The sequence below is a fragment of the Ailuropoda melanoleuca genome, chromosome 6 (genome assembly GCF_002007445.2).
Source record: "Ailuropoda melanoleuca isolate Jingjing chromosome 6, ASM200744v2, whole genome shotgun sequence".
NCBI classification, from domain to species: Eukaryota; Metazoa; Chordata; class Mammalia; order Carnivora; family Ursidae; genus Ailuropoda; species Ailuropoda melanoleuca.
This window is the reverse complement of record NC_048223.1, coordinates 119,832,791-119,847,516: the sequence shown is the minus strand read 5'-3', so window position 1 is coordinate 119,847,516 and position 14,726 is coordinate 119,832,791. Positions and strand designations below refer to the sequence as shown.

Sequence of the window (14,726 nt, the reverse complement as noted above, 5' to 3'; positions counted from 1 at the left end):
TTTTTTTTTTAAGATTTTATTTATTTTTTCAACAGAGATAGAGACAGCCAGCGAGAGAGGGAACACAAGCAGGGGGAGTGGGAGAGGAAGAAGCAGGCTCATAGCGGAGGAGCCTGATGTGGGGCTGGATCCCATAATGCCAGGATCACGCCCTGAGCCGAAGGCAGACGCTCAACCGCTGTGCCACCCAGGCGCCCCTGCCATACTCTTGACAGACTTCTCAAGAAGCAAATTTCAGCTGTATTTAAGATACTTTGAGTAAATGCGAAACAGCCTTGTAGAGAGAATGATCAGCAGCCTCTCGGGTCTTCATTAGGCCCTTTGTCAAGAACTTCTCCAGCCAAAACTAGAGCTGGGGAGTTTCTGGATTAAGTTTTGCCCAGAAGGTTGGCAGGGTGCATCTGTGTGCGAGGGAGATCGAGGATAATGAGAGTCCAAAGAAAGGGCATTTTCCTCATGTGCCCAAACGTGCCTCGTGCCCAGTTAAGTGTAGTCCCTGCTGGAACTTACTTCTGCTCTGATGACTGACCAGTGAAAATCATTCGTTCAGCTCTCAAATAGGGCACAGCCTGTCGAGCCAGCTAAAGTAAACTGGTTTTAATTTGTGGGTTTTTTTTACCTTTCTTCCCCACACTTGCAGGGGCGACTTCCAGTCAAGTGGATGGCCCCAGAAGCCCTTTTTGACCGGGTGTACACCCATCAGAGTGACGTGTAAGTAACTCCCTTCTCTCTGGCTTCTCCCTTGGGTTGAGCTGCAAAAATACTACTGTATGCACCTTTCTTCATGCTTTGGTGCCCGCTGTATTTCACACGTTTCTAGAAGGTGCAGGAGCTGGCCTTAGAAAGGACGGATTTTATGGTAGGCTGGTAACCAATGCGTTGTTGCTTATCTGCCCAGCTTCAAAGTGCACGGGAGGCGTAACCTCAAACCTCCTCCTGCCAGGGCGGAAGTGCCCCCCCCTCACTTACTCATGGATCTACGACTACAAAGCTGCTCTCTCATTTGCTAGGCCGTTGGCATGTTCTCTGCTCCCTGAAACAAGGAATTTTGAAGCTTTTCCTACGCCCCCCCCCCATCCTAGGTTTGTCCTTGCAGGCAGAAGCTGAGCAGGGCCGAGTCTGCTCAGGTGATTTCCATGGGGCCCCCTTGTTCTGCTTATCCTTTGAAAAAATCCGATCTCATCCTGGCACCCTTGATGACATTAGAGAAATAGAGTGCAAATTCTAGAATAATTTCCATTAGGAGACACTTAAAAATACCATCAGGGGCAGGCTCCAAGTGAGATTTTAGAATTTTAGGTTTGGAAATTAGGTTGGAAGGAATTACCCTGGTGGGAAACGGGGCGGAAGGCGCAGAGCATCTCTCCGCACTGTGTTTCTCCGAGTTCCTACGAGTCTATAATTAGTCCAAAATAAAAAGTTAAAAAAAAAATCGGTGGAGTTATTTTTATTTACGTGAACAGGAGGCCCCCTTGGGGTAGGCCTGGATTCCATTCTGTCGCAGCTGCCCCCCTTTAGCGGTCCTAGAGGGGAGGCGTGGCGAGGCCTGTTTTTGTAGTGCGTCAGCTGCCTGCATTGTGCTGCCATTTTTTGCTCTACACAAAACTGGGGAGAGTTTCACTTCTCAGCCCAAAGCTGGAGAGAGTCAGGAAGGGCGTGTGTCCAGAGCCACAGTGACATAGGGTAAATGCGGGAGTCTTGGCTCAGTTATCCCAGGAATTGTGAGTATCCGGAACGAGGCTCAGAAAGTCCCGCTGTGGGTCTCCACGAGGTCAGGTACCCACGGTGCCCTCGAGACGTTTTCAGTTTCCGTTGTAGGAAACTCATCCGGGGCACAGGGTTCCTTCATCTCATCCCAGCCTGATGCCCGCTCTCTTCATGACCTTAGTGAGTCATGAACCGTTCGTGCTCTCAGATGCTCCAACGGGCCACACCGGGCAGCTGTTTACCTGGCAGGATTGGCTTGCTGGCCTTATTCGGTCAACAGCCCATCCTGGTGGGTCACAGCCCCGGGGCTGAGGCCCAGAGGCCGGTGGACAAGCTTGACGGGAGCCCGGAGAGGTTCGCAATTAGGAGCTGAGCTCCTCACAGGGCTGACACTGCATTTCAGGACCAGTAACTTCATTTGAGAGGGTCAGAATGAAAAAGCAACCACCCCAAATCTCCACCAAAACAAAAAAGAGAGGGATGGTTTCCCACCCTTACTCTGTTGTCTGTTGATGGAAAATTCCATGGGAACATCCCTCACTTTGTCCTCGTTTGGGGAGGGTGCTCCTTTGGGGCAGGGAGGGGCCTTGGGATGAACTTCAGGAGGGTTCAGGCCGCTGGTCTTTGAACATGAGAAGTGAGTGGGTAAATTACTTTATTCACTGGGCACATTTGGGGTTTTGGGATTCAGGTGGGTTTAGTAACACTGTTTTCTCTCTTCCTTGCAGGTGGTCCTTCGGGGTGTTAATGTGGGAGATCTTCACGTTAGGGGGCTCCCCCTACCCAGGGATTCCGGTGGAGGAACTTTTTAAGCTGCTTAAGGAAGGACACAGGATGGATAAGCCGGCCAACTGCACCAATGAGCTGTAAGGACCGTTGTCCCCCCTGATACCGAGCGGACCTGCTGTGCCATTAACTCTTCTCCTGACTGACTTTGGCTTTCCCAAGGCCCCTGGCTTTTCGTACAGGCCCTAAGAAGACTTACTGCTGAAGCTTTCTGGGCTCAATCCCCGGGCTGGGGTGGATGGCCACACTGACGGCCATAACTGTCCAAAAGCGAGAACATCATTCCGAGATATATGGAGGGAGCTTTAAATCAGGGCATTGGGCTTCCCAGCCGAGGGCTTCTGACTTTAGAGAGTGAGCCGCAGTGATCTTCCTGGGCCACCGTGCTGTGCTTTGCTATTTTCTGTCCTCAGAGGGACAGGGAAGTAGATCTGGCCTTTGCTCACACACAAGCTAGAAAGCCATGGACCTGCCCCCACGGAGCGTGGGATTAAAGAACCACCACGGCCTTTCCTCACGGCTCGTGCCTGCCCCCAGCATAGCCAGTGGGCATGGGTGACACTGAAAATTGCTCTTACAGATTGACATTGACCCCATTTCTTCAGAGCAAACTGGTGTCTAGTTACCTCTATTTTAGCCATAGTTGAGCACAGACAATTAAGAATGTGTCCAGGTGCCATCCTTAGGGTCCCAGGTCTGACTATAAAACCGTGAGTTGGCTCGAGAAAAACCTACCCCACGCTTCAAGTGGGATTATGTTGTGCTTGTGGACATGCGTCTTGTGCAGTAGAATCAGTGCTTTGAAAAAGAGTCTCTCTTCCCAACCCCCCCCCCCCAGGATTAACTAAGAAGAGATTGTCCTGGAGACTGTGGTCTATTGTGTATCGTTTCATGGGGATTTTATATCCGTAATCCCATGAGTGCTTTTCCCTGTACAGTGGACATCTGATGAATGGCCACATTTTATAGTATATTATATAAAGGTATTTATTGTGCTGCCTGTCATTCCTATTGCTTTTTCTAATATAGAGGGTCTGTCGAAACCCATAATCAAGATAAGGCCTGGGACCCTAGGCCTATCCAAGAGTTAATCAGGAAGTTAATGTGCAGCCCAGGGATGGCAGATTAATTCATAAAAACCTTACCTTAAAGTTGTGGTTTTCAGACTTCATTTTTTTTTTTTAAACTGAGGAACCTTTGTCCTCTGCAATCATTAAAATAAAACCCAAAGTGTCAGAAGAATGTGTAGTTGCTTTTGTCTGGAGCAAGACCAGGGGGTGGGAGGGCGGGGTGTGCTGGGGAGAGACTGGAGACCTGGTTGCTCTAAGAAGGCTTTTCCCGCAGCGTCTGAAAATGCTAGAAAGGTGTGATACTGCTGTGCTGTGTCACCGTCACGGAAACACACAGTCAGCAGCAGAAACGTAGAAAAAAATCTTTCTGATGGCATAGACACTGTCCTAAAACACTGGGGTAAAGTGACGTTTTGTAGCTCAAAGTGCCTTTCAGAGGAACCAAGCAGTGAATTTTGAGGGAAAGCAAATAACTGCCTCCTAACTTGGGAAGTTCTGATACATTTTCATAATTTAGGATGTATCTCCCTGGGACCTGTTAACACTGATAGCCATGCCCCTAGTACTTACAAAATTAGTTCACCAGGAAATCCATTTCCCCAGGTATATGATGATGAGGGACTGCTGGCATGCGGTGCCCTCCCAGAGGCCGACGTTCAAACAGCTGGTAGAAGACTTGGACCGGATTCTCACTCTCACAACCAATGAGGTAAGAACCCTCTTCCAGAACCCTGTGGTCCTGTCTTGGGAGGCTGGTGTGGCTTTTTCAATGCAACCTCCCCTGTCGGAGTCTGGGGTAGAGATTAGGGTCAAGCAGTTAAAATATGTGTTCCTCCTAAACCCTGATTTTTCTCAGAACTGCGTTTTGAGAGCTCTGACTCATGAAACCAGACCAAGGGCCCGGCTTGAGGCCGCCCCTCTCTGCGGCCTTTGGGTGGTGGGTCCAGGCTGTGGTGTGCTGGACGGTGTGGAGACGGAAGAAGTGGCCAACAGCAGCATTTGGGTTTGTGCGCGAGGGGCTTGGGTTTCTGTGCTGGGTGGATTCTGTGCCTTAGTCATTAACGTAGGAGCCACTGACGTTCCGTTCCTGGTGGGTTCCATTGGAAGCAGTGAAGTTCTGCCATTCTAGCACAGTCTGCCATGACCCTGTCTGCCGTGATGGCACATGGCATGTGGTCTCCATCTACGTGTATATGAATGTACACACAGTTTCATGTAATGAGGGATTTGTGATTTTTTTTTTTAAAGATTTATTTATTTGAGAGAGAAAGAGCGAGAGCGCCAGCAGCGGGAAAGGGCAGAGGGAGAGGGGGAGAGAGAATCCCCAGCAGACTCCCTGTTGAGCCCAGAGCCTGACGTGGGGTTTGATCTCACCACCCTGAGATCACGTCCTAAGTCAAAATCGAGTCAGACGGTTGACCCACCCAGGCACCTTGGGACTTGTGATTTTTAAGTGAAAACTTAACACCTTTTGTTAAAATATTTTCTATAAAATATTTATAATCTGTACCAATGAAAGAAATGCTCTTCTGTCCCTCACTTTCTGATTTTACTCACGGTAGTGCTTGCTTCAGCATGCAGATAGAGTGATCTCTGTGGTTGTAGAGTGTGTATGATCTGAGCAGGAAAGATGATAAGCGCATCAAGGTCGGAAAAATCCCATGAAAAATTTGTTAATGAACGATTTTGAGTTTTTTAATGAGTGTGCAGCGAGTAGTCTTCCTTCAAACAGGAAAAAAACTCCCCCAAACCCAGTTATCTTAACAACCACAAAAAGAGGTTAAAATTGCTGGAATAAAAATTATACATTTAATGTATTTTTAAATACATTTAGTAGTTTTAGAATGATTTAAAAAAATAATCAAATTTTGTGATATGAAGCCTTAAGCCAGCAACATTATCTTGTGTGTCTGACTCTAGCTGGTAAAGGGAGAGATTGCGTTTAAATGAGTACAGCTGACCTTCAGAAGTTGAAAGGAAAGGAACAGTTCAAGGGGAAAAAAAGCAGCTTTCTTCTGCTGCCAAAATTGTTGTTTCTAGTGTGAGTTCCTTTAACCCTAGACTTGGAATCCACCAATACCCCTCTTCTTCCCCTATCAGATCTGAACATTTATGGCTGCATTTAGAAACTGCACTATTGTGCAGTTAGAAAATGCATTAGAAAATGCACTGATGTTCCATTTTAATGGTCCTAAGTCCGTGCTCAATGCTCTTTATGTATTTATATTTAAAGTGGGCCCATTCATACTGAAATTTACATCTAGCATCCTAACATAAAAAAGCAGAATGCCATATTGTCTAACGGATATAAAAATCGAAGTTCCTTTCCTTCTGAAAATCATTACCATATGCTTGAGAAAAATGGTTCCATTTAGGACAAAATTTCATTTTTATCATTGTAAGCAAAAAGTTCTCTTTTGATGTGGTGGGCGTGTTTGTTTCCAGTTGTGCGGTTAATGCTGATGTTGTTGGAACTGACACATCCCCCCGTTCTCGGATGGGGACTCTTTCCCTTGCCAACCCTGGTGATGAATTATAGTGGTTTTTTTTTTTTTAATTTTTTTCAGGGGGGGGTCTTTTAACATGTAGAGTTGCCAACATTCTGCGGGCTCTTTTCTGATAACACTGGGACTGGTTGTGCTGTGGTCTGCACTTTTTGCCTCCCCTCTCAGCAAAACCACACATCCTGGAATGTCACTGGCCTCAGGGTGTGGGAGCAGAACCACCCCAGTGTGTGAGCCTGGTGGTGACAGTGAGACCCAGAAGTTCCTCAGTTTAGAAATCTTTCCATAGTTTCAGAGCATCTGTGAATCTCTTTGGTAAAGGGTCAGATAGTAAACATTTTTTATCGTTGTGAGCCAAACTATTCAGTTCTGCCATCAAGGCGAGGAAGCAGTTACGGACAATATGTCAAGAGTGTGTCTGTGCTCTGGGTAAAACTTGATGGACCCTAGCATTTAAATTTTATATGAATTTTATGTCCTTTTTCGCTTATTTTAATGCTACGAGATATCATTCTTCTTTTGATTCCCCATCCCACCCCACCCCTTGAAAAATGTTAAAAAACATTTTAGCTCATGTTTCACAACGTGTTTTAACTCAGGGGCCACACAAGACCAGGCAGTGGGCTCTCATCTTGCCCTAAGTTGGAGGAAATGTTATCCTGGGTCCTCCAGTCAGCTCTCTTCCGCAGCGACCCCAGCAGAGGCTGTAGGGAACACAAGAGCCCCTTTTTGAATTTCAAACTTTTCTTTAACAGTCCATTATGGATTTAAGATACACGAGTACATCCGAGCCTTTTCTGAACCTGTTTACATTTTCAACTCGGAGAGCTTCTGAGAGTAATGAATTACATCTGTGAAATTACCCGCTGAATGGAGACAGATTCCCCCTAAATTATCCTAGAAACTGCAATAGTAAAATGTAATTCGTAAAATAAATATTCACGGTCTCAACTATTTAAAGGGGTCCCCGGAATCTATAACACCTTACGGTTTTTGTTTTTGTTTTTGTTTTTGTTTTTTCATTGTGCGGGGACTCGGGTTTGAACCGTGTGCTCTCTCTCTCGAGGAGGCCGTAGCAAGCCGCTTGTTTGGGTCTGTGCGAGTGGACTGGAGTGCTCGGCATTTTCCCATTCCCTCCTTGCCGCTTGTTTATTCATGATGGATTGAAGAGTTAAGGGCAGCCTAGGGTCAATAAAAGCGGGGTCTCGAGGAGGTCTTTGCGGAGAGCCTAGGATGGGTGGGGGGGGGTGCTGGATCTCTGAGTCGTCAAGGGGTGCCCCGTCCTGTCTCAACTCCAATAGAGCGTCTCGGGAACGTGCATTTGAAATAAAAGTTTTCTCTTCCCTTCTTTCAGGAATACTTGGACCTCAGTCAACCTCTCGAACCGTATTCACCTTGTTATCCTGACCCGAGATGAAATAAAACGTCTCTCTTCCCTTCTTTCAGGAATACTTGGACCTCAGTCAGCCTCTCGAACAGTATTCACCTAGTTATCCTGACACAAGGAGTTCTTGTTCTTCAGGAGACGATTCTGTTTTCTCTCCGGACCCCATGCCTTACGAACCCTGCCTTCCTCAGTATCCACATGTGAACGGCAGTGTTAAAACATGAATGAACTTGTCCTTCTGTCCCCACACAGGACAGCACCAGGAACCTAGCCACACTGAGCAGGGAGGCCACGCCTCCAGGAGCTTGTGGGCTCTGCTTGTATATATGGATCAGAGGAGTAAATAATTGGAAAAGTAATCGGCACACGTGTAAAGAATTTATACAGTTGGAAACTTGTAATCTTCACCAGGAGAAGAAGAATGTTTCTGGGGCCATGGACTGCCATGGGCCACCACGCGCCCGTGACCCGCTGTGGGTACTGGCTGCGGACCAGCTGGACTCAAGGCAAACTTACGTTCTGCCTTCCTTGTGAATTTTGTAATAATTGGAGAAAATATATGTCAGCACACACTTACAGAGCACAATTGCAGTATATAGGTGCTGGATGTATGTAAATATATTCAAATTATGTATAAATATATATTATATATTTACAAGGAATTATTTTTTGTATTGATTTTAAATGGATGTCCCAATGCACCTAGAAAATTGGTCTCTCTTTTTTTAATAGCTATTTGCTAAATGCTGTTCTTACACAGAATTTCTTAATTTTCACCGAGCAGAGGTGGAAGATTACTCTTGCTTTCAGGGAAAATGGTATAACATTAATTTATTAACGAATTGGTAATATACAAAACAATTAATCATTTATAGTTTTGTGTTTTTTTTGTTTGTTTTTGTTTTGTAATTTAAGCGGCATATCTATTGCAGGCAGCACATCGGACTAGTTAATCTACTGCTTGGACTTAACTAGTTATCAGAGTCTTTGAAAAGAGAAATATTTACAGAATATGACTAATTTGGGGAAAATGAAGTTTTGATTTATTTGTTTAAACTCTGCTGTCAAATGATTGTTCTTAACACCACCAAAATGCCAATAGGAAACAAACCCATTCATGAGAGAGTATTTTGTTTTGCTGTGCAGCTCTGTCATTGGGCCCATGGAACATTTAACTGGACTTCCCAAGACAAATGGTACCAGCGTTCTCTTAAAAAGATGCCTTAATCCATTCCTCGAGGATGGACCCTTAGTTGAGATGATAGCAGACTGCACTCCTCTCTGGCAGCTGGCCTTCTGCCCTGAGTTGCACGTTAATCAGATTAGCCTGTATTCTCTTCAGTGGATTTTGATAATGGCTTCCAGATTCATTGGCGGTAGAGACGCCTTTTAGAATCTTCACGTCTCATCGTAGAAATTGAAACACTGAGTTGTTCTGCTGATAGTTTGTGGAGATACTTCCATCTTTTTAAGGGATTGCTTCTAATTCTGGCAGGACCTCACCAAAAGATGGGGCCTCATACCAACGTCAGACACAATGTTGCCATGTTGTGCGTTCTATATGAAAGTATCGTGTTTTGCTTTGGCAACACTTACTCACTTGGCTATAGCCATGCAACATGAATGCAGATTACACTGATTCTACTTGTTACGAAATTGGAGAAAGTATTTAATGAAACCTGTTAATTTTTATACTGACAATAAAAATGTTTCTACAGATATTAATGTTAACAAGACAAAATAAATGTCACGGAGCTTATTTTTTTAAGACTCGTGTCTCACCAAATGGTTTCCTGTGCTTGGAAGTGTTGACTTGGTGCTGTTCGGTGTGATCGCCTGAAAGGCGGAGCTGGGAAGGTTCGTTGGCTGCAAACCGGTGACTTGCCGCTGGGATTGGCCAGGACCAGAGGGACCTGGGACAGGTGGATCTGGTAGAAAATCAGGGGAGGTTGGGTTAAGCTCGGGCTCTGTTGCTTCCTGGGGCCCCTGAAGATATCATTGTGTCTTTCTGGGCTTTAACTCGTAGAAAAGGAAATGGGGATGGCGTGGGCGAAGCCTTGTGGACGGGGAGGTATGTGGAGGATGGCAGCTGCTGTGAGAGGAGAGGTTCAGACGATCGGGAGACTAGGGAGGGATCTTGAAGCCTTGTCAGGCTGGCTGCTTCGTGATGTACAGAGGGTAGAACTGGCCTCAGCGTTTCAGAAAGAAAGCTTGAACACATTTTAAAATAATTTGACCTATTTCCAGGCCAGCAAGGAGCTGAAGAGGGAAATGGTGTTTTGTCTGCTAACAATGTGAATTTATGATTCAAGGTCCCCTTATATCTGTTTGCCAGCCTCCGTATCAGAAAACGGAGACAGAAATAGCCTGAGTTTGTCCAAACTTCAGCCGGGCTCTCAGAACTGTATGGTTAACAAGTGCCGTGTTGAAGCTTTTCATTGGGTTTGAGGCCATTAGTCGTGGGACGAGGGTCTGGCCAGCCATCTGGAGGGTGGCACACTGTCCTGGGGGTGCAGTGTTTGCCAACCTCCCACGCTACCCACCATTTATTATCGGTAGAGCAGAGTTAGAATCCCACTCGAGATAATGTGACTTTAGAAAATAATTGGAAGCCGCTTTTAATCACCTGCGTGCAGGATGCGGATTCTGCAGCCCGCTGGGCATTTTCCCTGGTGGGAGGGCTTGCTGGTGCTGCGGGTGCGTTTGAAGCCAGGCTCCACATCTGTGCGCGGCTTCTCGGGGGAGATCACTGGGGCGCATTTTATGCTTTTGAGACTGAAGGGGCAGTTGATGGCTTTCTAGGAGACTATGTAGATTAGAAGCGTGTGCGGGCTGTTGGCCATTTGGCTTTGGAATTATTTTGAAAGATTTGACATCCAGGGGAAGAAGGCAGTATGGTGCGTGAGAAGAATGAGAAATACTTCTTTTTGGAGTCCTGCCCCCAAATAAATAGATGGAAGCAGAGTGTGATAGGCTCCTGGAGCTTATGGCTTCCCTACCAGCCCCCCGACCGGACCTGAGAAAATTAGCTGGACCACAGTGAGTGATTGGCTCTGTGATGTGAGATCAGTGCGTTTACAAAGAACCTAGAGTCTCAGGCATCTCCGTGAGAAGTGGGTGGTGCTGCCTGGCTCTTCGGTCTCCAGCAGGGAAGGGTGTAGTCAAGAGGCTACCTCAGAAAGTAGCTGGTGATGGGCTCCGGTGGGCCGGGGAGGATAGAGGAGCCGGGCAGAGAAGTGGGGCCTTCTAGAGAGTTCTCTGGATTCCTTTGGGACTGGGTACCCTTCTCCACTGCTCAGCCTCTCCATCCCTCTTTACCTCAGGAAACTTCCCTCCATCGGGTCTTGTGGAAGGTTCCTTGATCCCACACACGGGAAAGTAAAACATGCGGTTACAAACATCTGGCAGACTTGAACGGCCGCGGCTTGAGGACCCAATCGCCGATCTGGAAACAAGAACTTGGTCTGCGAGCTTGTAATGTAGTTGAGGCTCAGGAAGGGTGGAGGACTGAGATCTCCGCTCTTCCGGATCAGGAACGAGAGGTTCCCGGGGTCACGTGGCTGGCAATGGTCCAAATAAGGCTGCAGCCTTATGCAGTAGGGGAGGAAGACACCGGATGGTGGGTTGAGACAGATTTGGATTGGTTTATTTCCTAAAGTTGGGCCATGTTGGGCAAGTCCCGGATTCTATCTGGACTGTCCTTTCTTCAGTTGCAAAACTAGTTTATCACCAGCCTTGTGCTCGTAACAGTGAGGGCTACCTATAGGAGCTTAGCTCAGCTCTGGCAGACGGTACTCCAACAGTGTTCTAAGAATTGGTTTTTGTACACTTGTGATTTTTTTTTTAAGTATATTCACAAGGTTAGACAACCATCACCACCATCTAATTCCAGAACATTTTCATTACTCCAAAAGGAAGCCCTGTACCAATTAGCAATCACTTCCCAGTTTCCTTTTCCCCTAGAGCCCTGACAACCATCGATCTGCTTCCTGTCTATGGATTTGCCTATTTTAGCCGTTCTAGAGAAATGGAATGGTACCCTGTATGGTCTTTCGTGTTTGGCCATTCTGTCACTTACCCTAATGTTTTCAAGATTCCCCCATTTTATAGTATTTATTAGTACTTCATTCTCTTTTTAAAAAAGATGTTATTCACTTATTTGAGAGAGAGAGAGCACGAGCGGGGCGGTGGGGGCAGAGGGAGAGGGAGAAGCAGCTCCCCACTGAGCAGGGAGCCTGACATAGGGCTCGATCCCAGGACCCTGAGATCATGACCTGAACCGAAGGCAGAATCTTAACCGACCGAGCCACCCAGGTGCCCACTTCATTCCTTTTTTGCCAAATTATATTCTATTGTGTGGAAATAGACAAATTTTGTCTTTCTGTTCATTGGTTGATGGCCATTTGGGTCTCTACTTTGTGGCTGTTAGGAATAGTGCTGCTGTGCACATTCCTGTACCAGTTTTTGTGTGGACACACGTTTTCATTTCCCTGGGGTGCACGCCTGGCAGTGGAATTGCTGGGTCATACGGTCACTCTGTGTTTAACCTTCTGAGGAGCGGCCAGAGTGTTTCCAAAGTGGTTGCACTGTTGTACATTCTCGCTAGTAACGTAGGAGCGTTCCAATTTCTACATGCCCTTGCCAACATGTGTTATTGTCCATATTTTTTACTATAGCTATCTTAGTGGGTGTGAAGTGTCTTCCTAACAATTTAATAGCTGGAGAGATAACATTCCGATCATGAATCAAAGTTATAGAAGACCTTACTGGGTTTTCTAGAACAGAATACTTCACTTCAAATAATCGGTAGGCTTTTGCGCTTAGAAAATGGCCAAGATAGCTGAGGGGGCTTCCAGGGAGCCTTATGGAGTGGAGGGGCTGAGAAGTTGATCATTCTCGTTTTCCTCTCGGCCGAGAAAGGAAGGAAGCTCTAGCATGTGATGGCCAAGGAATGGCCTTGCTTTCCAGCTGGAATTCTTGAGTATGTCTCTGTCCCGCGTCCCCAGTTTTACGAAGTCCGGTGAGCTTGAGCAATCCACTGGGACTGATGAATGCACCCCTACTTACGTATGCGCGTCGGAGCCCTCCTCATCCAGCCTGCGTTTTGATGTTATTTATTTTTTGATGTTTTTAAAGATGAAAGCCAAGTTTATCTTCTCTCACATTTCATCCCCAGGAAGCCTTGAAATGACTTGGCGGGGCACAGACGGCAGAAACCTTCCACGGCTTAAGTGACATTCTGGAAAGGGGCCCCTCTTGTGTCCTTTCTCCCTCAGGGTTCCGGGAGGTTTTGAATGGCTGCTCAAAATTGCCTCTAAGTCCGGCTCAGGGGTCACACGAGGTGCTGTAGAACGAAGACAGTGGCTATGAGAACGATCAATGTTGACCACCTTGCCATTATCTAGGGATGTTGGAAATAAAAGGTTGTGGATTTCTTCTAATTTGCAAAGCTGGGTCCTAGCGTATATAGCAGCTGAGTGACGGAATTGGGCTTAAATACATATGCAGGTAAGTGATCTTTCCTCCTATGGCTCGGGACACTGCTTCCTTCTGGGCCCTGTCTTTTTAGAGTCTTTCTGTTCTAATTCCCTAGTTGAGGGCACTTAACCAAACCTTGCCTGAGTCCCTTTCAAGTCAAAGTCCGCAGCAGCCCCGTGTATTTGGAAAGGGACAGAGAACACCTACGGATTTGTAAATTAAGAATAGAGGAGGAAACGTATTATTATTCTGTAAATGGATGACAGATTATCTCTTTCTCAAATGATTGTTGAATTAAACGAGATTTTACCTGGGAAGCACTGAACACAGTGCCTGCTACGTAGCCCTCAAATATTAACAGCTGTTTATTTAATTTTTTTTTTTTAAAGATTTTATTATTTATTCAACAGAGATAGAGACAGCCAGCGAGAGAGGGAACACAAGCAGGGGGAGTGGGGAGAGGAAGAAGCAGGCTCATAGCAGAGGAGCCTGACGTGGGGCTCGATCCCACAACGCTGGGATCACGCCCTGAGCCGAAGGCAGACGCTTAACCGCTGTGCCACCCAGGCGCCCCATGTTTATTTAATTTTTTAAAAGATTTATTTATTAGGAGAAAGAGAATCTCAAGCAGACCCCCCACTAAGCATGGAGCCTGACACGCGGCTAGATCCCACAACCCTGAGATCATGATCTGAGCTTAAACCAAGGGGGGTTTACCAAGCAAACAAAAATCATGTAAGTTTTAATTCAAGGAAAATGATCAAAAAATTTTAAAATGAAATCATGCTTACAACATTCAACCTGTTATGTTGCCCCTTTAAACAAGAATTTGCTTTGTAAACACTGCCAGGCAATGCCCTGTCTGGGCTTTAAGGGACAACTCACCAAGTTAAGAACTGTATGGACCAGGCTGCTGAATGGTTGGAGTACCACGGTCTGAAAAGCAGACCAGAACAGATGTAAAAGTCCAGGAGGGTTTTTGCAAGGGAGGCTCCTTTCCAGCTCTGCACGTGATGTTGTTACAAGCAAATCCAAATGGGTTCTGTGACAAAAGGAAATATCACATGGAAAAAACAGAGGAGGCCTGATGCAGTCTTCTCCCGGGATTGGGGTTGTGTATTGTTTAGGGGCGGTCCCACTGAATCTTTGGGAATTGTGAGATGAACGTAAGTTACCCAACAGGATTGGAGAGGCTGAAAGATGCTCTGTTCCGTGGGGGAAGTTCGTTAAGCGTTCTGGTCGACTATGGGCATATCTTGTTCCCGCAGCAAACACCAGGAGAGTAGAAATGTGAGAAGATGGCTGGATACTTGATGCAGACTGAGAGCTGCCCTTTCAAAATATGCTGTGACTTGATTGGCTGCCTCTTTTGGAAAAAGGCTAAGTGTGCACACACTCGCCCAGTGGGAGAGGAAGTCAGCACCTAGTTTCCTTCCTGGGATGGTCGTTACTCCCCGCGAGACTGGCTAGCCCTTTGGTTGCTTTGTATTGGATTTAGATTTAATCAAAATGCAGAAGTTCCTGGTTTATGGCTGGCCATTAGCCAGTAGCTGCTAGGGCTGTGAAGAAAAAAGGCAAAGTGAAAATGTTAAATCACAAAATGGGCAGTGATATCCCTGGGTTTGTAGGTGTGGCTAGTGGGAGAGCTTTCCTGCTCTTGAGTAGATCGGGATGGACAAACGGTGGCCCACAGACCAAATCCGGCCGACCATCTGCTTTTGTACTGCTTGTGAGCTGTAAGAAATCTTTTTCCATTTTTATTTGTTCTTTTATTTATTTATTTTTAAAGATTTA

General features: G+C 46.3%; 1 protein-coding gene across 1 annotated transcript in view; it reads left to right on the top strand.

Annotated features, from left to right (window-relative positions):
- Window positions 1-9,224, top strand: part of FGFR2 (fibroblast growth factor receptor 2) — a 102,363-nt gene extending 93,139 nt beyond the window's left edge. Inside the window, exons 15-18 of the mRNA XM_034663629.1 lie at window positions 641-711; window positions 2,436-2,573; window positions 4,167-4,272; window positions 7,514-9,224. Coding sequence (XP_034519520.1) covers window positions 641-711; window positions 2,436-2,573; window positions 4,167-4,272; window positions 7,514-7,678 — 480 coding nt within the window. The 3' untranslated portion in view covers window positions 7,679-9,224. The remainder of the gene's footprint in view (window positions 1-640; window positions 712-2,435; window positions 2,574-4,166; window positions 4,273-7,513) is intronic.
- The last annotated feature ends 5,502 nt before the right edge of the window (window positions 9,225-14,726 follow it).